This window comes from Drosophila biarmipes, chromosome 3R, assembly GCF_025231255.1.
Source record: "Drosophila biarmipes strain raj3 chromosome 3R, RU_DBia_V1.1, whole genome shotgun sequence".
Lineage (NCBI taxonomy): Eukaryota > Metazoa > Arthropoda > Insecta > Diptera > Drosophilidae > Drosophila > Drosophila biarmipes.
This window is the reverse complement of record NC_066616.1, coordinates 26,399,113-26,421,949: the sequence shown is the minus strand read 5'-3', so window position 1 is coordinate 26,421,949 and position 22,837 is coordinate 26,399,113. Positions and strand designations below refer to the sequence as shown.

At 42.1% G+C, this 22,837-nt stretch overlaps 3 protein-coding genes across 11 annotated transcripts in view; 2 read left to right on the top strand and 1 right to left on the bottom strand.

Annotated features, from left to right (window-relative positions):
* LOC108024488 (homeobox protein prospero) overlaps window positions 1–20,476 on the top strand; it is a 71,386-nt gene extending 50,910 nt beyond the window's left edge. For 5 of the 9 annotated variants that reach the window (XM_050888966.1, XM_050888970.1, XM_050888968.1 and 2 more), the window contains 3 exons: window positions 265–447; window positions 4,514–4,658; window positions 4,892–20,476. In XM_050888966.1, coding sequence (XP_050744923.1) covers window positions 265–447; window positions 4,514–4,658; window positions 4,892–5,071 — 508 coding nt within the window. In that variant the 3' untranslated portion in view covers window positions 5,072–20,476. The remainder of the gene's footprint in view (window positions 1–264; window positions 448–4,513; window positions 4,659–4,891) is intronic. The other 4 variants (XR_007764649.1, XR_007764646.1, XR_007764647.1 and 1 more) reach the window with 4 other exon arrangements.
* Window positions 20,477–20,780: 304 nt separating this feature from the next.
* Window positions 20,781–21,627, top strand: LOC108024414 (39S ribosomal protein L40, mitochondrial). The gene is made up of 3 exons (XM_017094329.3): window positions 20,781–20,879; window positions 20,946–21,191; window positions 21,252–21,627. Exons 1-3 carry the CDS (start codon window positions 20,854–20,856, stop codon window positions 21,568–21,570), a joined length of 591 nt encoding a protein of 196 aa, XP_016949818.1. The 5' UTR covers window positions 20,781–20,853; the 3' UTR covers window positions 21,571–21,627.
* An 82-nt stretch (window positions 21,628–21,709) lies between these two features.
* On the bottom strand, window positions 21,710–22,729 carry LOC108024384 (prefoldin subunit 3). The gene is made up of 3 exons (XM_017094288.3): window positions 22,534–22,729; window positions 22,062–22,456; window positions 21,710–21,998 (listed from the first exon to the last, which is right to left on the bottom strand). Exons 1-3 carry the CDS (start codon window positions 22,618–22,620, stop codon window positions 21,896–21,898), a joined length of 585 nt encoding a protein of 194 aa, XP_016949777.1. The 5' UTR covers window positions 22,621–22,729; the 3' UTR covers window positions 21,710–21,895.
* Window positions 22,730–22,837: the final 108 nt, after the last annotated feature.

Sequence of the window (22,837 nt, the reverse complement as noted above, 5' to 3'; positions counted from 1 at the left end):
CCCAGCTCAGCTCTTTGCAATCAGTGGGCTGAAGGAGGCGAAAGCGGGGGCTGTGGCACCCTTAGACATTCATTATTGGCACTCGAAAGTGCAGCCACGTTAGACATTGCCAATCCAATCGTACATATATATATCCCTCCTAGCCCCGCCAACACCTCTTTCTCTCTCTGCTGTACACGAACATGGAAATTTGGAAAGACAATCGACCATCCATCCGACACATATATCTCATACATATACCATATATATCTATAACGCCACCAGACATTGCGAATCCTTGACTCCTTTGCACTCTTCTACATTGACACCGATGCACCTGCGCAAGGCCAAGCTGATGTTCTTCTGGGTGCGCTATCCCAGCTCCGCGGTGCTCAAGATGTACTTCCCGGACATCAAGTTCAACAAGAACAACACAGCACAATTGGTGAAATGGTTCTCGAACTTCCGGTAAGTTGTGCAATTAACAATCTATACAAGCTAAGCACTTAATACTAAGTATTAACCATTCAGCAGCATTCATTTTTATGATTTCGTTTCGTCATCTTAGTTTGGGGCTTAATGTTTTAGTTGGGAGAGGGCGGGGGGCGTTCCTAACAAATTGATTGGCCAAAAATGAGACTGCCACCTGTCGAAACCCTCGACTTGCACTCAAGAAGTAGTCCCGGGGACATGCAACACCATTCGGCTGTCATTCCGCGACTCCAACTGTCAGTCCGTGAAATTGCGCAAGTAGTTGCCAAAAAGAGCACATAAAGACTGCAGACTACGGAAAAACGACAGCTGCCAGATAGTCCGGGTCTGGGTTATTCCGGGGAAGGAGTTCCGAGGGGTGCTCTGAATGGAACAGAGCCACAGTGAAATGAGGTAGGCCCGCATTCAGTCGCCGTGATTTGCGCGCCAAATCCGAGGCCGCATCTGTCCGCCCCGAGAAATCAGGGAAAACAGAAATTCCGAAAGAAAACAGAGCGTGGCACAAGGTCTCACCTGGATTTACCTTCCAACCCTCTTTCATCGGCTTAGCAGCTGTCCGTCGTCTCCGATTTGTCTAAGACATGCGCAACGTCTTAGGGAATTGTTCGCGAGACACCCTAAGAAATGCTACCTACCCTACCTGCAAACAAAAGACAACAAATCAAGACCCGGCACGCTCGGGGTTTGTTCGTTAGTTCCTTTGGGGTTGCAATCCCTTCTCGATGCGAACCCTACTTTGCATGGGAATCGGGTATCTGAAAGCGGGGAGTTGGCATCTTGTCTTTACTTGCGACTTCGACTTCTTTGGCGAGAGGTTAAAATGGGTGGGAATATTTTTTGATTTCCTAACTGGTTCTCGATTGTTTGTTTCCGTTTTTCCAAGGGTTTGGGCTTAGCGCTCAGGGTTGTAAGATGTAACGTTTTTCTAAAAGTTCCTTTCTCATCCTTGAGTTCCTTGAGTTTGATTTCGGTTTCCTTTGTTCTCTCGAGGGGAAAGCATTTTCCCTTAATCGTTTTCCCCCTAAATTAACCTAGGAAATTAATACTTGTAACCGCTTTTTGCTCTCTCTTAACGACTAGTTAATATTATGAGTTTCCCACACTCACACAGTACAGACACACACGAACCAAACACAGAGATATACTGGGGCCGAGTGCTCTAATAACATGTTGCTGAAAGTGGCCACTTAAGAAAAATGCAAGGGGTTAGGAGCCCCACGTTGAAGATGAGTTGGAGAGTCCGGAGGACGAGCGCGGCGATGATGAGCTGCCTGCCCACTTGAGCTGGCGAGTCAAGTGTGAAAATAGCGGAGAGCGAGGCCAAGAAACTTGTGGCGCTGGCATATTAAAAAGTGTTGCCTACTTAAGTGGGCCCCACCCCACACACACGAATAGACCACACCCCCACCCACGCTCAGCGCATGTGTGTGCGTTTGTTGGCTAATTAACAAAAGTGCCTTTTGTTCGAGGTCCTCAAGCAGGCCACTTATATAATTGCATTAGCTGCAGTAACTTCTTTTTGTGCTCGCCAAAATGCAAATAATGAAAAGAAAGCGGCAAAGGACATGCATTCACAGACACACACACACAGACACTCAGACTCCTGGCGGGCTAATTAGTTTGTTTGCCAGGATACATTCAGTGGGTTTCTTTGGCCGCTTTTCATGGCGGCAGCTACTTGAGAGTTTCGAGCACAATAGCCAGGGCCCTACTGGCAAAAGGCGCTCAAGGATACGCCCACACACATGCCAGCCCACTCACTTACACCCACAGAAACAGAAACAGAAACACACACACTCTCACATCTCCCGCTGTTCTTTTTCCGTGTTTTGTTTCTCATCGAGCCGCTTTCCTTTTTTTTGAGGTTAAGTGTCCTTTTGGCGCTTAGAGCAGCTACCCCTCCCTCAGCTTTTCCCCCTTCCTTCGTCGCGTGAAAAGATCTTGCTGACAAGAACAACAACAACAACAACAGCAGCAGCAGCAAATGCAGTTACATTTATAAAAATACACTCACACCACCCACACACATGCCACACACTCAGACACTCAGATACGATACACGCTCCATTCTGTATATGTATATAGACGTATATGACTTGTACAGATGCTTATATATAGATACAATGCAAAAGTGTTGCCAATTACTTCATTAATGTATGAGGTAGAGATGTCTGCATATGTGTGGGTGAGTATGTGTGAGCTTATTAATAACATTTTACTCGTTCGTATTCGTAACCGTAATCCGTGATACGTAATTTATTGCGGAGGAAGTGAAGAAGAAGAAGAAGGTGCAGCGAAGAAGGAGACACAAGCACACACACACGCACACACGAACAAAAAATGCACACCAAAAGCACACTGCCGCACGCACACACTCAAGCGGAGAGAGTGGGTGAAAGGGAGGGAGGGAGAGAGAGGTGTGGCCGTAGGTGTGAGATGATGAATGCACTTGACAAAGAAACGCCTGCCTGCCTTTCAACAAGTGTTTTAGTGGCGACCCCTCTCTCTCTCTCCACCTCTCCGTTTGAGTGTGTGTGTGGGTGAGGCCCGGCCCAAATAAATAGGCTACGAAATATTATATGCAAACTAATTAGCACTTCCGACGAGCCGCAACGCCATCGCATGCACATCTGCAGTTCCACTTGCACGGCTTATTATCTAAATTAAGTGGCGCATTTAAAAAAGCGCCAAGCCAAGCTTCCTTTTCCTGCCACATGTGCTTCCCTCTGCTTGCATAAGGCTCGCCTCAAGCTCCTTTTCACGCCAGCCACAAAGCTAATTGCAATTCAAACCCAACCGAACGGAGATGGGGGCCTGAGATCCCGGCAATCCCTAATAACTATGGACACCCGGCACAATGGACTGTCACACAAAACTGTCACACAGCGATTCCTTTCTTTTGGCCAGGCCAAGCCATCAGCCTCATTATGAAGCCATCCAAAACCACCCACCCACCCGAACCACCGCCGCCTCCGGGGAGCCGCAAAAAAGGGGGCGGGACGCGCTCCTATGGGCGGGGGGCAGAAGGAAAAGATTTTCTATTTGCGCATTCTGCGCTTATTGTTTGGAAAATCAACACGAGCGCTGTGTGGCACAACATGAGAAATGCATTTGGCGTACTGCTACTGGGAAATCTTGAAATTAGCGCGATTATCGGAGCGTTGTGAAGAGGGGGTTGGCACGAAGCGGGGGGATGGGAGGTTCTCCAAAGGATTCCCGGCAAAAAAAAGACAACAATTAGTGCGCGCGGCAGACAATGGAGGAGAAGGAGGCGGATGGGGCCGAGGAGAGGCAGTCAGGCCGGAAGACAAGCAATCACTTACAGTTGCCAAGTAAAGCATACACCCCCCGTCGTATCCCCCTGCGAGCGGCAGCCGCCCCACACACAAATCACTTGACTAAACAAGGCGACGCAGCAGCAGCAGCAGCGGCAGCCCGCTGCACTTGCTAATTAAATCCCCAACCCCCAAGGCAGTCCTTCCCAGGATACAAAGTACAACAGAGAGAAATAAAAAACCGCAGCTAGAAGATGCCGCCTCGACTTGCAATTGTTATTGCACCACCACGAGCTGCTGCTGCACATTTGAGATTTATTAAAAATTCTTTACACACTCGCACTCACACACTGACACAGGCACTCGCACACACACACACTCACAGACGACGCGCCTAAGAGTATGCAGCGAATTATTAATAATGTCATACTCAAACAGCTATCCAATATAATGCATTAAGGGACCCCCTAGGAACAGAGTGAGCGAGATAGCGTGGCTGTATGAGTGAGAGAGAGAGAGAAAGAGAGAGCGAGCAAGCATTAGCGATTTCCTTTGAATTTGGTTTACCCACTTTACGAATTTCCTCCTCTTTGATTTCCCACCCCTCGCCTTGGTTCGAACCTTGATTTTTCTTTCTTTGCGTTGCGATTTTGTAAATTTGAATGCTGATCCTGAACCTGAACTACAACCAAAAAAAAAACTATAAATAGAATAGAATAAAACAGAATACTGACCAAACCAAACATTCCTCATCTACGCATCTGCAGAGAATTCTACTACATACAAATGGAGAAATATGCACGACAAGCTGTCACCGAAGGCATCAAGACACCCGATGATCTGTTGATTGCTGGAGATAGTGAATTGTATCGCGTGCTCAATTTGCACTACAATCGCAATAACCACATTGAGGTATGCCAATAACCACGCCCACACACCCACACCCACACCCACTGACACTAACACACTAACCATTCCCCCCGTAAACCGACTCTACATGCACACACACTACAAGTTTCTTAAGAAAAAATGTAAAATAATGTAAAAAAAAAGTGTGTGTGGATGCGAGCGAAGAACCACTAACCAGAAGATCCAGAGAAACCCCCTTTGGGAGCCAGTCGCTAATCGAGAAAATCGGTCCACAGGTACCCCAGAATTTCCGCTTCGTGGTCGAATCGACTCTGCGGGAGTTCTTCCGTGCAATACAGGGTGGCAAAGACACCGAGCAGTCGTGGAAGAAGTCCATATACAAGATCATCTCGCGTATGGATGATCCCGTGCCCGAGTACTTCAAGTCGCCCAATTTTTTAGAGCAGCTGGAATAAGTGGAGGAGTTGGCGCTGCCGACGCTACCGCTGTCATTGCCGCATCCGCTGGGAATGCCACCACCCATCAGTCCGGCCTCCACCACCACCTGCAGCAGCAGCAGCACCACCACCACTACTACGGGCACCAACTCCAGGGCCGGCAGCAGCCATTCGAAGGCGAGGCGCAGGCCAAAGCTAAAAGGCTAAACCTGCGCAGGAAACACGACTGGATATGACCAACTCCCCAGCCAAAAACAAAAGTCAGAAGAAAAGAACAAATAGTATCCACACACAGAGAAATATGAAGGGAACTTAGACCTAGCTGAGTGAGAAATACACACGAGTCGAAAACGCGTTTAGGAAACACACTGAGCAAAATATTTTTTCAAAAATTTCCAAAACCACACAAACTACACACCCAAACATCACACAACCTCAGCGAAAGAAGAGCGACAAGATTATGAAAAAGAAAGTGGGCCAGGGAGATCCTAACATCTCCCCGGCAAACATTTAAACCAAACCAAAACTAAACATAGAGCAGCAAGTCTTAATCTAATAATGTGAAATAGTGCAAATTGAAAGAGAACCTGAGCCACACACCTGAGAACACCCCTTACACACCGAGCGTAATTTACAGGCAGTGTAAACTGTACTCGCCGTTGGTTTGTTAGTTGAAATTTTTTTGAAAATATTTACAGCAAATTACGTATACGTATGAATATTTAACAAATAGTTGAGCCGTCTAATGATCTACCGAAAGTTGACACACATTCCACAGAAAAAAACAAAAAATACAAGAGACACCAATACATTCCACGCACACACATACACACACACGCTCGCAGCGGTACAAAGTGTGTGTTCATTTGAGAGAGAGCGAAAGTCGCTCGGCCAAACAGGAAGTGGGCTTCGCCGCACTGCTTGGCCGACCGACTTTCCGGTAAGCAGTTTCCCCCGCCCAGTTGCGCACTGCTTTACAAAAGCAGGCGCATCTCCGACGGCCGGAAATCGGGAATTAATCTTAAAAGTTTAAATGTCACCCGAGAGCTAAAGTTGCTATATCCCCTTAGAACCTCCTTTTAAGCGCTAAGCATATATTCGATGTCTATTAAGCGAAATTAAAAGCAAAAAATCACAAAAAAAGTTAAGAAATTGCGAAAACTATTTAGATTTTAATCAAAGAGAGAGCCAGAGTTATGTATTTGTACGAACAGCGGGCGTTAGGGTAGTTAAATTTACCAATTTATCATTTACAATACGTTATGCGAACCTTCGACCAAAGTTAATTGTTAACATGAATCCCTTGAATGCGGTTTATTTTTAATCAATTCTTATACTTTAGTGCCCCACCTTTGAGCACGCATCTTAATTTTATAGTATAATCAACATACACACTATAAACACACCACCAACACAACCCACACACACACACTAGTCTGTTATTTATGTAAATAATTTATACGTTTAGTTAAGTTAACGTTTAGTTTAATTAATTTACTTTACTTGGCCTTGAGTTGCAACAAAACAAAATATACACAAAACACCAAAAATACCAATTAAAAATATGGTTTTTTCTTTCTATTAATTTGTAAAAAATATATATGATGTATTTTATCCCACTTCTGGCTGGCTGAGATCGATCATGCACTTCTCACTCATCAGCACAGCAGACACAGCATGGAAAGTGGGCGGGTTTAGAGGGATATGTTTGCCTGCTCTCCGTCCGGCGGTTACTTTTGGGCCAGGGGCGGGCAAACCCTGTTGTTCCTGCAGCTGCAACATCTCATCCTCGATTGCAACTGCAACGCGACAACAGCAACAACATCATCAACTGCATGCAAAACATTTGAATTTTTGGCATAGACAAAATCATATTCCTCGAACGAAAAGAACGCAGCGAAATCGACCATTTCGGCCCAACAATTGCTCCGAGGGGCTCCATCAGCCAGCCAGTTAGTCAGTCAGTCAGTTACTCAGTTTAGCCAGCCCCATACCCTAGCGCCCTCAGGTGGGAGTTTGGATTAGATTAGATTAGATGGGATGGGAACACCGATATAAGGAGATGAGATGAGAGGAGAGGAGATCGCACACCCCAGCAAACCTTTCGGCCACACCAATGATCACAAAATTATTGAACAATAGTTGAATTTTAGCTAAAACTAAATTGAAACGAACTAAGCGAGTTTTTTAGGCTTAACCAGAGGAATCTGAGCAAAAATTGATTGCACTTTGGCGTAACTATGACAAAATTAGTCGCGTATAAGACGGTGAGTTTCCTAATCCAAGAGATCGAGATCGAGTGGAAGAAACTGGAGTTCTTCGCATCGAAATTGAAAGTGAAATTCAAGTTTGGATAATTGAAAATGAGAAAAAAGCATTTGCGAAATTAGTATTTAGGAAATCGTACAAAGCAGACGAGGCATTCGCTAATCGAACTGAAGTTTACGTTTATCGCATTACCCAGTTGAGTTATCTTAACCCTAAGTTTCACCCACCTTCACAGCAGACAGAAGTCGAAATTCAAGTCCGATTCTAGGGCCCCAGGAGTGACGCGTTGATTGTTAATGCCTTTACAAAATTTACGAAGGAAGCGGCTTTTGGCAATGGAGTTGAAAATAAAAATTGAAAAATTTGAAAAGAAAATTTGGAAATGAAATTGATCTAAATACAATTGTAACTGATTTTGTGATAGAAAAAGTAACTAACAACAAACTAAAAATCGAACTAACTTCATTATTGTTTCGGATAAAACCAATATGGAGGCCTCCCATTGGGGTCTCCATACGAAATTATTGATTGATGTAAAAATAGTTAATTGACAATTGCGAGACGAGCGAAATTATGAGACGAAACCATTTAGGCAATTTAAGGCGTATTAACAATAAACGTTTGGCTAACAAAACTTTAGGCGAAATTTTATCTTTAAGCAAAATTCGAAAATAGCGAGAAGCAACCGTATCGAGACCGTCGAAATTCAGGAAGTTAACAGCAATACAAAATGAGAAATACGAACAAATTAAGCACTCAAACCTTTCTGTTCTGTTCAGTTTCCATCAGTTTTAGTCAGCGCTTTCTTTCTTTACCTCAAGGAAGGCGAATGAACCGATAAAGTATATCGGTAGCGTACCAACAAATGACACAGGAGCACACTTACACTTGCGTATATTTAATGCCACATACATATTTCATACATTTATACTAAACATAAACATACATACTTAAACTTAAGTCAACAAGTCAAGGGGGCGGGCCGCAAAAGGGTCAGTCCCCCATCGATAATTGGTTAATAAAAGCGAAATTAATTGAGAAAACAGAAAACACAAATGACGGCGCTTGGATTTTTCTTTACCAAAATTTAACCCCCACCTTTTGGCCGCTTATAAACCACCCAATTTTTGGTTCCACTCTCCCCAAAAACCAAACCAACCGACCTCCGTCAAAAGCACCTTTGGCATTTGTCAACGCAAAATTGGAACTGATTGGCTACCACAACACCACCATTATCACACAACTCCACTTCACTAACCCCCCCAAAAAAAAGAAAACAACCTCAACTAATCGGTGGAGCGCAGAGACGAGAAGGGTAAGCTAAATTCCACATAATTCATCTTATTCGAGCGACGCAAACCAAGCGAAAGCGACACACCTGGTGGCCGCGGTTAGCAGCTGGGCCAGCCTTTAGCCACGCCCACCAAACTTCGGCCCGCCCTTTCGAGAAGCCCCCGGAAAGCGAGTTTAGTTCCTCCACAGTAACCTTTCGGTGTTGGAAAATTCCAAAAAGACTTACAGATCAGCCATAGGCCAAGAAGAAAGTTCGTTCCTCGGTTTTTGGGCCAAGCTGTTCGCCGCGGTTCGCCAGGTACAGTTTACACCCAGGAACTAAGTTAGCCTAAGCATATAGATTAAGGACGGCAGCATCAGCAGGAAACCAGACAGAGAACGAGCGCCGGAAACGGATGTGGAAAGGACATCCGGCCAAAAGCAACCAATCAGCGACCCGTGCGACCAGTGTTGGTCAGCAGCAAGTATTGAATTCACAGCACAGGAAAATTAAAAACTTAAAAACCATTAATGAACACTGCACGCAAACCGATAACGAAAACAAATCGATCAAATCGATGACCGATGATCGACGCAGACGATGGAAGCGAGAGCGAGATGGAAGGCGAGATAAGTATATACCTACTACACGTAAAACAATTACCAAATATAAAAGCAGACGCAGCCATATGCAATTTTAACTAGATTTTAAAAGCATTAATACCGCAGAATACCAAGCAAACCAAAAGAAAAATACCCAAACTTACCGATTACTGATTACTGAATGAAAAACAAAACAAAACCGATAACAGAAATTGATCAGATTTGTACATAGCGACATTTAAATACAACTACATACACGTAATTAAAATATTACTACAGTCTAAGCATAAGCGCCCCCCTTTGACCCCCCACTCAGAGCCCCTGAAAAGAGGACATTCTGGCCAGGGCCAGGAAAATATTCACTCACAGCCTTACTGCATTGAAAATGCGCGCATTACGATTTTCGTTAAGAGATGGAAGGAGGATGAGGGGATTCAGATAGGACATGTGCCAAACCCAAATCGGTATATATATCAAGCAGATCCCCTTTGGCAAGCCCACACACGCACAAAACACTGAAGCAAATCAGTCAAACTTACACGTAGGGTACACATACTCCAAGCAAATCTATTCGTAACTTCAACTTCAACGTAACCATAAGTTAGTTAAACATCCTTGGTTTGGAAAACATCTGATCACAAGACAGAAAAGACGAAGTTAAATAAAATACACATAAATTTGCAGTTTTGGTATACATGAAAATAAAAAAAAAATAAAACGAAAAATATCTATTTAAACGATGAAATATTTCCAAAAAACAATTGCGTTTTTTTAGTAGCAAGCGCGATTCTCAAAATTCCCAACAATTTTTGGCCCAAAATCGAAACATCGAACCAGAAAAAAGAAAACAAACCGTTTGGAAGTAAAATTTTTATCACTTATTTGGCGTAGGAAGAATCAGACAGAAGAGAGGAGTCGAGGAGAGTACGAAGATTAAGCCGTGGTGCACACACACACAGACGTGCACCACAACTTTCTTTTGAACAAACTGCAATAGAGCAGCGCACAGTGCGCATACTTTCGGCATGCACTGTGCGCCTGCACCAAGGGACTTAGTTAAACAATCGAAATTCAATTGCATTTTTGCAACAGCAACAGTATTACTAACATTCCTCAGTTGATCAATCAGGAATCAATCTTACGCATCCTTATTTGTGAAGTTTATGAAGAAGAGGTTAAAACTTTTGGCTTATGACGTAAACCCAACATTTCGGCCGCAACGAAGGTTGCCCATGGAAATTCCAAATTCAAATTGATATATATACAACAACATCAAAAAAGCACATGAGAAAGTATAAAAATATAAAGAGAAAGTTGCATAAACCCCCAAGAAACCGATAACCAAATAAAAACAACGATAACGATAAACAATTACCTAAGTAACCGATAACAGTGAAGAACGGGAGGAGGAGAATTTGCAATTTAGTTTTAACAGCCAACAATAGCCAGGGAAACATACACAACTCGTATGTGATATTTTTGAGTTAATCTCTCACAGTTTTCCACAACCACAATAAATATTTTTACTCAAATATACAAAGCGAAAAAGCTAAAAAAAAAATCGAAATATTGAAAACCAACAACAAGCCCAATTAGAAGCGACAATACGAAAACAAAAAAAGAGATCGGTAATAACAACAGCACAAAGCACTTCCAGCAGCAACTTTTTTTGGGTTGTCTACACATATCAAAGATAAATACGCTATATAGTATATATAGGGAGCGATAGGAGAGAGATATTTCTTTGTGTTGAGTCTTTAAGCCATCCTGAGTTCAAATTTTACACCGAATATAACTGAATATTTACCCATGATCGAATACAAATATAAATATATATACATATAAACCAATACCAAAACTAATCCATAAGTGTTTATAGTTGAATTTTGACAGGAGAAAGCGGGAGAATCAGATTTTATGCCACAGTTTCATTTGCAATAGACGAGCGTGCCACGCACGAACCGGGATAATTTATAGTACAATACAATGCGACAAGCAGCCAACAAACAAACAAACCAACAAACAAACAAATAAACAAATAAGCAACAGCAACCAATAACTTTTTATAAAACGATTTATATTTTTATACTCAAACGAAATCAATCAACAACAACCGCAGCAATAGCCAATTAGCCAAATAAGCCAAAACTTTTAGTTCGTTCACCGAGGTTTTCAGTTAGCAATTAACGACAACAGCAACAATTATGTTTTCATTTACGAATCAGCAATCGAGGAGATCTGAGAGCCCCCCACTAGACCCGACACCCGATGGGATATATCCTATAGAACTGAGAGAGCCGAGCACGCCACCCGAGAAATTGCCAATAGAAGGGCAGTCGAACTGCCTATAAAAAGTAAATATATAAAAAGACGAAGCCCCGAAGAAGATGCCTGCCTGCTGAACCCGAGGGAACCGAGAGACCAGAGAAGTAGCCACAATCAAAACTTTAAGCAAACCGTGCTTGGCCTGCCCAGAACTGGGATGTATCTCGGCTGGCATCGGGTCGACCAGCCAATCGGGGGGATCCACACTCAGATCCACTCACATAGACAACAAGAATAAGTGATAAAAACCCTTTGTTTCACAATTCTCTTACGAGCCAACTCAATCAATCGAGAGCAGGCCCAAATGAGCCACAAAACTTTGCGTGCGTTTAACTGGTGCCATTCCTGGTAACAAAACAAAAAAAAAAGCTAAAATAAATAGGTATACTATATATCTGAGGGGCGTGCGACGCGCTGCGAAACGAACTGCAAAACTCCTTTGGTTTACTCTCACACAATAAAGCAAACAGTTACAGATACAGATGCACTTGCAGATGCAGCAGCAATAAACAGGTGAAAATTGACAAAACGCAAATCGAGACGGGGGTCCTTCGCAGCCCCCAGACAATAGCCCAGCAATATTATTATTATTTCCCACGCGGCGTCCTTTGTAATCCCTCGAGGATTAAAGGCGCGCCACCAGCCGTCGTCAAACTGAAGTACAACCAAAACGAAATCGCACCCATTGGCAACCACCAAGAAGCAAGCAGCCGCCGCCCAAGTCCCTCAGAATTAGGAAAAGTAACCATAGAAGTCATACATATATGCCAGGAACGGGGCCAGACGTTTGTCAAAATTCTACACGAAATTTTATGTAAAACAACTGTAGGAGCAAACGAAAAACGCAATTCCAACGAAAGCCACGAAAAAGCTAAATAATCGATTTTCAGTTTCAAGTTTTTCCTTCTCGGCCATCGATCAAGGTTTCGATCGATCGCCCATCCTATGATTTATCCGAGATAAAGGCGTGTCATTCGTAGCCCCCCCACCCACAGAAGGGGGCGTGGCATGTGTACAATATGTAAAGTAATTAAAACGTAAACCATGTAAACGAAGGCGTTAAGCGAACAAATGAAACAACAATATTTATACAGAGACTGCAAACAAATGTGATCAGATATTTTATAATGTATAAGTTTACAGAGCAATCGACGGGCTATAGCCGAGGCTACCGATCAAATCAAAAAGCGAACAACAGCAACAGCAACCACAGTAGGCGTTAAGGTAACCGTTAGCTAACCGTAACCCTAACCGTAACCGTAACGTAACGAGAGCCGTAAACGTAAGCGTAAACCGATAAACAAAAGTATTTATAATGATATTTTTTACAATAGCATATACAACTAAATATAGCAAAACGACAAACAAACCGAGCGGGAGCCGCAGCTTAAAAATTGAACAACCTATCCCATAACCTTTGACCCCATGCAACCCAGTATATCCCCAAATATCCTGGACATCCTGCGGCCTCCACGCGCAACAGTTGCCTTTCACAGAAACAATTTACCGTTTAAGTTACCAATAGTGAAATAGACAAGCCAGAACGGCGACCCCGCCCCCTCGATTAACCCAGAAAAGGGGGCGTGGCGCCGCAGTTTTTCCAGCCAGTTTTCAGTTGAGCATCTCCTCAGTTCGTTCGAGTACAACAACAACAAGGAAGAGGGCAGAGCAGAGTTCTTGAGTTCAAGGTTCATACAAAGATTATACTTAGTTTTCGGGAGGAGGAGAAAGTAGGGGAGCAGCCAAGGAAGCGGAGAAAGTGAAGCAGCATCGAAAAGAAGGTCTTAAGATGGAGTAACCAGTAAATAAGCACGCACACATGTATAAAGCAATCGTATATATGTGCAAAGTTTAGTTTCTATTTAGTAAGTCGAGTTCTTCAGTTGGATCAACAAAGTTTGGCAGCATTCTCAGCCTGAGTTGAAAAGCATTCAAGCGTTATGGAAAATTGAACAGCTCTTGAGTTCAGAACAATAGTGCCGGTAACATTTATACGATAAGTGAAACTATATAAATAGACATATATATAAAATACATACTCTAGACGTCGTAATCCGTATTTCAGCATAGCTAACAAATGTTCTAAATGTACACTGAGTAAAGAAAATCCGGAACCCAAGCAACAGAAAAATAAAAAGAGAGAAATCGAGTGAGTGAGGGAGAGGGAGATCGTTTGCGCAGCATTTTCCGAGCGGGAAATGCAGATGGAATACTACCTGGTACTGGCCGAGTGACCCCCAAAAGACCCCTAAGAGACCCGACCCCCCCAAAGAAAGCACACGAACCACACACTCAACCACATTACGATCCACAACCTTATAAATATATATAACTTATTACTTATATAAGGAAATAAACTCAAAGCAAGCAAAACAAAATAATAATAAAATACAAATACAAGATAATGGTAGTTGCTATTTTAAATATGTATTACAAAACCAACAAAAATACCAAAAAAATAAAAACAAAACAAACAAAGAAAACTAAACAAACCGAAAATCAGTCGAAATAAAATGATCTTCAGCGCATGCAGCAAAAAGTCTCTAATAAATGTTAAGCAGGAACCAAAAGCCAACCTAAGCAACAACAGCAGCAGCAGAAACCGATTCAAAAGCAGCAGAAAAGCAGAAGCAAAGCAGAAGCAACATCAGTCAGACACACCTATATATTACCTTAATATATATACGCAGTTTGTTCCAAGCCAAAATCAGTACGAGAAACTATATGATATTTGTATGCTTTTTTACTCACACCATATAAGCCAAGTGGAAATTGGGACAGATCGGCCGGAGGAGGTGATCCTCAGCCGCCTTTAGGTTTAATTTACGCACTCAGACACGCAGACACAGACACACCCAAAGAAAAAAACAGAGATACTACGAAATTGAATGTCAGCATAGGTATAATCGTAACGAGAATCAACTAAAATTTATACTCATAGTTTAGCAGTCGCCGTAATTGATTTATATTTTGTCAGCCACACGAAGCAGAATCAAACCAGCATACTTATGTATGAGCATACAACCGACAGATGAGATACAGATACAGAAGCAAAGAATATCCAGAAGATACACTAAATAGAACTCATCGTCAGCCACCTAAACAGAAGAACAACAACTACAGTACAGTAACTATAACAACTAAATGCCGTTCAGCCACCAACAACAACCGAAGAAGCTCAGTTCACAGATGCATCAGCTTACTTATAGTTTGTCAGGATAATAAAAAGGATAACAATACATACACACCTCTAAGCATACTTATAGCCAAGCCCAACCCAACCAAAAAATATAGAACTCCAGACCATAATCAAAAGCAGCACAGGAACAGATTTCAGAGCAGGATCAGAGGAGGAGCTAAGGAAACATTTCAATCAAGTGGTAGCCTTTCGAAGAACGTTTTACTATTTCGGCTTAGATATACGTAGACAAAAAATTACAACTTTCGGCTCAAAAGCAACGCGCTGCATTTTGCAAAATAAAACAAAGAAGGAAAATATATCTTGCACGTGCGCAAGATCAAAAAGGAAAAACTAAATGAAGTAACCCACTCTCGGCTAAGACTTTGGCGTGAATTTCGGAAAAAAAGAAAGGAGAAACTCAGACGTACGAAGATTCAAATTGAGACATCAAAAATACAAACCAAATGTGACCAAAGACGCGAAGCAAGCGGCCCAGTGTGCTTCCAGTTTCCTGAAGAATTCGCGGACCCCCAAAAAAATCATGTTTAGGTGTAAGTGTAAAATTAAATATAAACGTATTTCGGTAATGTTCCTAATAAACATATGACACACATGGCGCATATAGGCATATGGAAAAAGGATATATGTGTGTAGAAATTAACAGTCTCGGTCACACTCGGTAAAAATTCAGCATTTAGCAGTTTGGCAAGTAAAATTAGAGGGGATTGCAAAAAATAGGAAACAAAAATTGGTCTGCGAATTCGATGCAACTGGTACATCTCAAGACTGGGCTGCTAGCTAAAATTAAACTAAAAAAATATGTAAAATTAAATTAGCTTAATAATTTACAGGCAGCTTTCTATGAGAACAATTGCAGTTTACTTTCGATTCGATTCAATTAGATTATCTTATTTCCCTTTGAAAAGTCGACAACATCTGTACTTTTCAATAAATCACAACGCGTTTAAAAGCTCAAAAAAGAAAAAGACATCAAGAAATCAAGAAAGTACGAAAAAATCACGAAATGAACTAAATGAAATGAACAAAATTGAAAACCTCTCGGCCATGTTTGGATAATTCTCTCGGTGTAAACATTCAGGACAAATTTACAAAAACCAAAAAAAAAACAAAAGAAAAACCAAAAAGAAAAGAAAACTTTAGGATTAACAAAAAGAAAAGGGAAAACACGAATTCAAAATCCAAAAATTATATGCAAAATTACTGAATTTTGGAACACAAAATTTCGTAACCAAAAATCTTAAATTGTAAGCGGAAGCAGCAGGAAGTTGCCTTTCGGAAAGCAGTAGACGAAGCAGGGAAGTAAGCAGTAGAGAAAGCAGCCTAAAACCAGAACGGGGAAACGGAAAACTTTGAAAGAAATTTTGAAAACGTGTTGGAAAAATATCAGAAAAAGTACAAGCTTATTTTAAGCACCTTCGCGCCTTATCTTTAAGAACGTAAATAAATCGATGCATAATGAGAAAAAACGTAACCAAAACAAAGCGATAACAAAAACACAAAACTTAAATTAAAATAAATTTAATACGAAAACATTGTACATTTAGAAAATACGGGCAAAATTGAGCAAAGTTTCGATACATCTCCAGGTAGTTACCCTTATCTAAGCTTAAGTTTGATTTGATCCGATCCGATTCGGACTCGGATACTGCAGAAAGCACTTTTAGTTTTCCCCTTAGTTTGGGTTTTGTGAAAAATCTGTCTTACATTATAGACATGAGAAAAGAAGGGATATTATGAAAAAAAAAACAGTAGAGAAAAAACCTAAAAACATGACTAGTCGACAACCAAAGCAGTGACCGGAAGTGGCCATAAAAACTATTTCCGGTCCTCGCTGACAATTGAAACCGAGTAAGCAACCAACAAAATTCAAAAACATTGCAGCAGCACATTTCAAAATTAAGGAGAAACCAAAAAAGCAAACGAAATTAACAAAATTCATAACTGCGGTTCGGAGCATATAGGAAAAAGAAGTGTATGAAAGGTATGTTAAAAAATAAAACTCCAAAAAGCTAAAGCGAAGATTGAAAGAAAACGTAAATTTTATGTTCCCCAAAAACTCTGTAAATGTTTAGATGTATGAAAGGAAAACCAGTCGAGGACGCTATTTAAGTTAGGTTTTGGTGGGGTTAAGACCGACTTCAAATTAAGATGTGTATGTAAAAAAACGAAAAACCAAAATGAATACTATAAAGGTAACGCTATGAATCCTAACCCGATGTTTAGTTTTAAAATTTGATATGTATCTATACCTTGTCCCCTATCCACCAGCTATACATATGTGTATGTAGACCCCATTTCATTGTTCTTGAGATTTGCTAACGACGATCCGACTATTTGGGGGTGATTTCCTTCGGTATTACCGAGTTCCAAGGCGATTTGTGAGCCAGGCTGAAGGATGGGCAGTTCTCAAGCCTCTAAAATAAAACCAAACTGCCCGGATCGGCGGCCAGGACATCGGCATCCGGCTGGCCGGGCAACTCCAGGACATCCAGATCCGTTTCGCACCATAGCACTCAAGGCAATACAAACAACCAGCGGCGAGAGAGAAGCAAAAAGAAAGCAGAAGTTAAGGCAAAGGACAAGTTTCGAACCAAGGATTTCGGTAACATTTCGAACGCAACTTTCGGCAGAGTTTCGAACAACTTTGGATTAGGCTTTTGTTGTTAATTTGTTTTTTTTGCGACCACGTCTCCATAGCACTCGAGCAACATGCAATATGCAACATGCAACACACAACACAAGCAGCAAGCAGCAAGCGGCAACGTGATACACGAGTTGAGCAAGTGAAAAGCAATTTTTGAAATGGGGCCACAACGTCCGATCTAAAGTGCCTTCAAGTAACAATGAAAACAAAAGAAAACAAAAAGAAAATACCAAAAACTAAAAGCTGTTAATTTTTTATGTAACTAATGCAAAACGAGGTGGATGAAATTATAAATAAAAATTGTATAAAGAAATTAAACGTGTAAAAAGTATAAACAAATTAAAACAAAAGCTAAGCGATAGCGATGGTGAACGCGTAAGCGGAAATGAAAACGTAAAAGATGAGAAAGGGCTCCAAATAGACCGGAATGCAAGCAAAAACCAAAACTGCCTCACACTTTGGCCTGGTCACACTGTCCCGCCGAAGGAGTTAACCGATTCGGACTAACCAAGCAACGGCAAATCGATGGCAAATCTCAAAAACCCTGTCCCCTCTTTCTAATCCCCTTTCCCTAGCAAAAAGTTTTAATTGACTACCTAAGTAAGCGAAAAAATATGTATGTATTTAGTTCTAGTATGTAAACGAATGGAAATTCACATAAAACTCGATTTAGACAAACATTATGTGTGGGAAAATTAATGATTTAGACTAGCGAAGACAGCAACAAAGGTTTGGATATAGACACCACGAGTATACCCCCACACACCCCGTACATGCATACGCCTATAGCGCTGAGTTGCTCATCTATCAATGTACTTTAAAAACAACACGAAAACACGGTCACACGGACACTTGCATGTACTATGTTACATTTAATTTAGATTTAGAAGCGAATAACTAAGTATTCAACTCAAAGTTAAGCGGAAACAGATGATACGAGATGAACTAGGAACGGCATACTGATGAGGTGGCAATTAGGTATAGAGCGAACTATATTTAAGGACTCGGAACTAGCGACACTAAAAGAGCGCGACACAGGATCGCAGATAAACTATAAGACTTTCCAGAAACGAAGGGGGAAACCTGCCGTTTCCCACTTTTGTGCTTTTCTTCCTACCCCTAACACACACTGCAGACAGAGAAAAAGACAAACACACACAGGAGATCTTGAGTTGGCAGCATCGTAATCGTTTCTTTAGTCGACGATGGGAAAGAACTAGCAAAAATTAGCAAAATTTAAAATTGATTATGTATCACACACACAGTCACAGACCACACACACACAGCAACATCCAGACACCATGTATATAAGTATGTATATTCCTTTGAGCTGAACATTGTATAACCGAGCGATTACGATACCATACACACACACGGAGAGAAAACCCCAAAAAACGAAAACCAAAAAAACAAGAACACACCGAGGTGTGTAAAGGGTTCTTTGCTTACAACTTTTCAAACGTATTAAACCGTTTCGGCCAACCTTTAGGACTGACAAAAGATCGACTTGAGGAACACAGCCTCGCCCACGCCCCTCCAAGAAATGTGGGCAGTGGGCGAAGGGGCTAATGCATCGTTTCGGTTGATGGATGCAAACGATCGAAATTTATTGGGTCTCCTGGGCCCAAAACGAAGCCAAATCAAGCCATGAAATTGATTTATGTTCCATTAAGCAAGCAAAAAACAAAAGGCGAAAATTGTGAAAAATATAGAAAAATGAATACTTTCAGTTACAATACAACAATAGACCGGAATGATTTCCAAGCAATAGTACAAACAACTTTAGAGATAACTTTTATAATGTAATTGTAAACTAAGTGGTAGAAGGCGAGCTCCGGGCAGAGCCAAAGGCGGGGATAAAAGCCAAAGAAAAGTCCTGGAAAACCCGGAGCTGGATGAGAATCAAATGAGTGGAAGCCCCGCGAATGCATATACGATTTACCCTAATTTATGCTCAGTTCGAATTTTAACACACATTGATTTCCCATTTGATTAGTGCGAAGTAAGCGAAATTGAAGGCCAGCAGAAGCCGAAGACATTTTCGAAATTCCAACTTGACATATGACCGCAGGACCTTCCCTTCCTCGGAAGCTGGAGGCCAGGAAAAACGATTGAATCAAGTCACTTCACACACACAGTTTAAATTTATAAGAATATGTACTAACAATAGGAAACGTCACCCAATTTCCCAACTTACCCAAACCCCAATGTCCCCCCAAAAAAAACTCACACATTACTATTTACTACAATATGAAGCGAAAGCAAAGAAATGAAAAGAAAACCAAAAGTAATGCAAAAGTAAAATCAAGCAAAACAAACATATATGAATGTAATACGCGGTGGAAACATACAAAGTTGGGAAACGAGAAAATTTCACAATCGACTATGTCGCGTATACACTTACGATAGTACGATATACTAACTTTATATGATTAACTAACTCATTTCGAATGAACCATAGCGATATATGTATAAGCCACGTTTTGGTTTCGGTTTCGATTTCGGTTCCGTTTTATACTTTTGGTTTGGTGTACACTTTTGGAAACTTCGGAAACGCATTTCAGGCCAACAAATTAAAATGAATACCCCTTTCGGACCAGTTTTGTTCCCGCAAAATCGGAAAAAAAACAAAATTGTACATTTAGCGCGAACCAAGAAAAAAAAAACGAAAATTGCAATTAAAAGCCCCGAAAACGGAAAATCGAAATTTGGATTTACATTTAGAGAATGCATTTAGCGCAAAGCAAAAGCAAACGACACCACACAACACCGTCACACCACAACAAAAAAAAATGAATGAAAATATGTATGAGGTAAATTCAGTATTTGGGATATAAGCGATTATAATTACATACAAATTTATATTTATGCAAGCGACAAAATCGAAAGACATCATACTAAAAACGTGTAATGGAAAGGAAATTGTAAAACAAGAGGAAAACACTAAACTACAATATGACATTTTTAATCGAAAAAAAAACAAACAACTTATTTTATTGAAAAATTATGTAAAATTTACTAAGGAAAAAATACAAAAAACACACAATAAAACTATATTGTTTATTTTCATCTTTAAAAATAAAGTTTTAAAATCGTATAAAAATAGTAATTGAGTGGTCGGTGTTATTTCTCATGTGGAAAATGAAGGGTAAGTAATAATGTACTGATCATTTTTCAGGGTACACATCAACTTTTGAGGTCCTAAAATGTGTCAGTAATACCATTGAACCATCCTATAGATTAAAGATTCTTTCTGAAAAAACTTTAACGGGCCTACGTGTCGTATGATTAATTTTTGCATCTCTCGATTTAGCCGTGACACACACCCGTTAGATAAGACACGCTGCTCACTTAGCTAATACACCTACCCTATTCGATTAGGGAGGTTCTGTAATCGAACAAGTGTCATCACTAAAGCATTTAACACCAACAAAAACAGCTGTTCGCACATTACGCAAAGGTTTTTTCCACTTTTGTTTATTAAAAATGTCGCTGTTAGGCGCCTTTGCCAGGTGAGTAGATGCACCAGCTCCCAGGGAACATCTCTGTTAACTCCCGGCTTAAAAACTCCGCCACAGACTAAGCTTACAGAGGAGTGGCGGCTTCACCGGCGTCGCCCTTGCACGTTGCCTCCAAACGACTCCCGTGCTCTGCGCGGAGCCCCTCAAGAAAAAGAAGAAACTGGACCCACAGATCGTCAAACAGCGCGAGGACCGCAAGAAGAAGAAGATAGAGAAGCAGATCCGCCGGCTGGAGAAGAATGCGCGGCAGCTGAAGCCGGTGGAGGAACTGGAGGTTCCCCTGGAGCTCATCGATGAAAAGGAGTACGTTTTCCTTATGGGTTTGCTTCCGAAACCGAGATGTAATGTTTTTCTTTCTCCCAGCAAACGCCAGAGGAAGCTTACCCCACTGGGCAGTGCTGAGCTGGAGGAACGTGTTCTCCTCAAGAAGCAGTGGGCGCACTATAAGCACGACGAGCGCGTGGCCGACTTCCAGATCATCGACCGTCTGGTCCAGGCACAAAACAAGGCTCTGGCGGAGCTCCGCCGGGAATCCGAGGAGCTGTACCAGGCGGCCATCGAAATCGATCCACAGCTGCTGCCCGTCGCTGTCAAAGGACCCGTGGCCACGCCCCCCATCAAGAACTATGTCAGTCCCGATGGAGATTACCTGCACCAGTCCATGAAATGGGAGGTGAAGTGAGGTGGGAATGTGCCTGAGGTCAAAGATGTGAAATAAACGGAATTCTTTATCCTACAATTGTGAGTTTACTTTTTATGGGTTATACATTCCACTGAAGGAATCTCCGCCAGAATCACACCCTCTGGAATAAGCACCTCTATTGGACTCAACTTGATGCGTTGTGTGGCGGTTTTATTGTTATCAGTGGAGAACGAGAATAGGGCAGGTGGGGATGCCTGCCGAGCCCTTTCGGTGAACTGTCGAAATAAATAATACGCGATAGACGTAGCAGTAGCTGCTACTGATGTTGATCTTGAACTTGGGGATGGGATTGCAGGGCGACCTCTTACGAGGGGGTGGTGGCGTTGGTCTTGGCAGCGGCCTGCCGCTTTTTCACGCCCCAGTTGTACACCCGCGCCATGTTCACCTCAGTGGTTGTGATTTGATCCCTGAAAAAAAGGATTTCCATAAGAAAAAGTTCTTTTTGGTAGAAAGAAGACATCCCAACTGACCTCAGAAAGTCCTGGTCGTGCTCCACGGACTTCAGATTGCCCACGGCCGATGTGACATTCTGCTTGAGCAGCGCCTCAGCCTCGTCCAGTGGGTACTCGAGCATAACGCTGGCCCCCAGCCAGAGGTAGACTGTTTTCGTGGGCGGCACCAGCGTTTTGATGAACACCTGGTCGCTGAGCAGGAACTGCGTCTCGCGCTCCTGGTCCTCCTTGCGCAGCACATTCACCATCTCCAGGGAGCGCTCCAGGTCGGGAATTTGGGACTTCAGCTTGCGCCGACGCGCCTCCAGGTTGTAGGCCATGAATCGGTACTTGCCGTGCTGCTCGTCCAGCCGCTGGAGCACCTTCTCGCAGTTCTCGTTCTCCGGCTGCGCCATGAACGAGTCGATCTCCTCCTGCAATCGCCGAAGGAACGTGGATTAGCCTCCGGTCGCCAGCTGCAGGTGCACGCTTGTAGGTTAGGACCACTCACCAGGAACACTGCCTCCGGGATGCCGGCGAAGGTCTTCTGGTTTTCCGGTAATTTGGGCATTTCCACCGAGTCCATAATGCCAGTCATCCTGATGCCTTTATGCGTGCCGTCTCTAAATGCAATTTAATTTCCAGGAGGTCAGCCTGCCGCTGTAAAAGTCGATGGAGATGAGTCAAAGTTGCGACGGAACTATTGATTGGGTGCTGCGAGCTCAGATTATCGATAGGTGGAAGTCGAACCATCTATTAATATATATTTTTAAACAATTATTTCTTATTTTAGTTACAAAATGTAACCTTAGCAA

Coding starts and splice junctions, on each gene's coding strand:
- LOC108024414 (XM_017094329.3), top strand. CDS start 20,854: ATGTCGCTGTTAGGCGCCTTTGCCAG. Junction 20,880..20,945: donor CTGTTAGGCGCCTTTGCCAG/GTGAGTAGATGC, acceptor ACTCCGCCACAG/ACTAAGCTTACAGAGGAGTG. Junction 21,192..21,251: donor GAGCTCATCGATGAAAAGGA/GTACGTTTTCCT, acceptor TCTTTCTCCCAG/CAAACGCCAGAGGAAGCTTA.
- LOC108024384 (XM_017094288.3), bottom strand. CDS start 22,620: ATGACTGGCATTATGGACTCGGTGGAAATGCCCAAATTACCGGAAAAC. Junction 22,457..22,533: donor TCCCGGAGGCAGTGTTCCTG/GTGAGTGGTCCT, acceptor CGGCGATTGCAG/GAGGAGATCGACTCGTTCAT. Junction 21,999..22,061: donor CACGACCAGGACTTTCTGAG/GTCAGTTGGGAT, acceptor CCTTTTTTTCAG/GGATCAAATCACAACCACTG.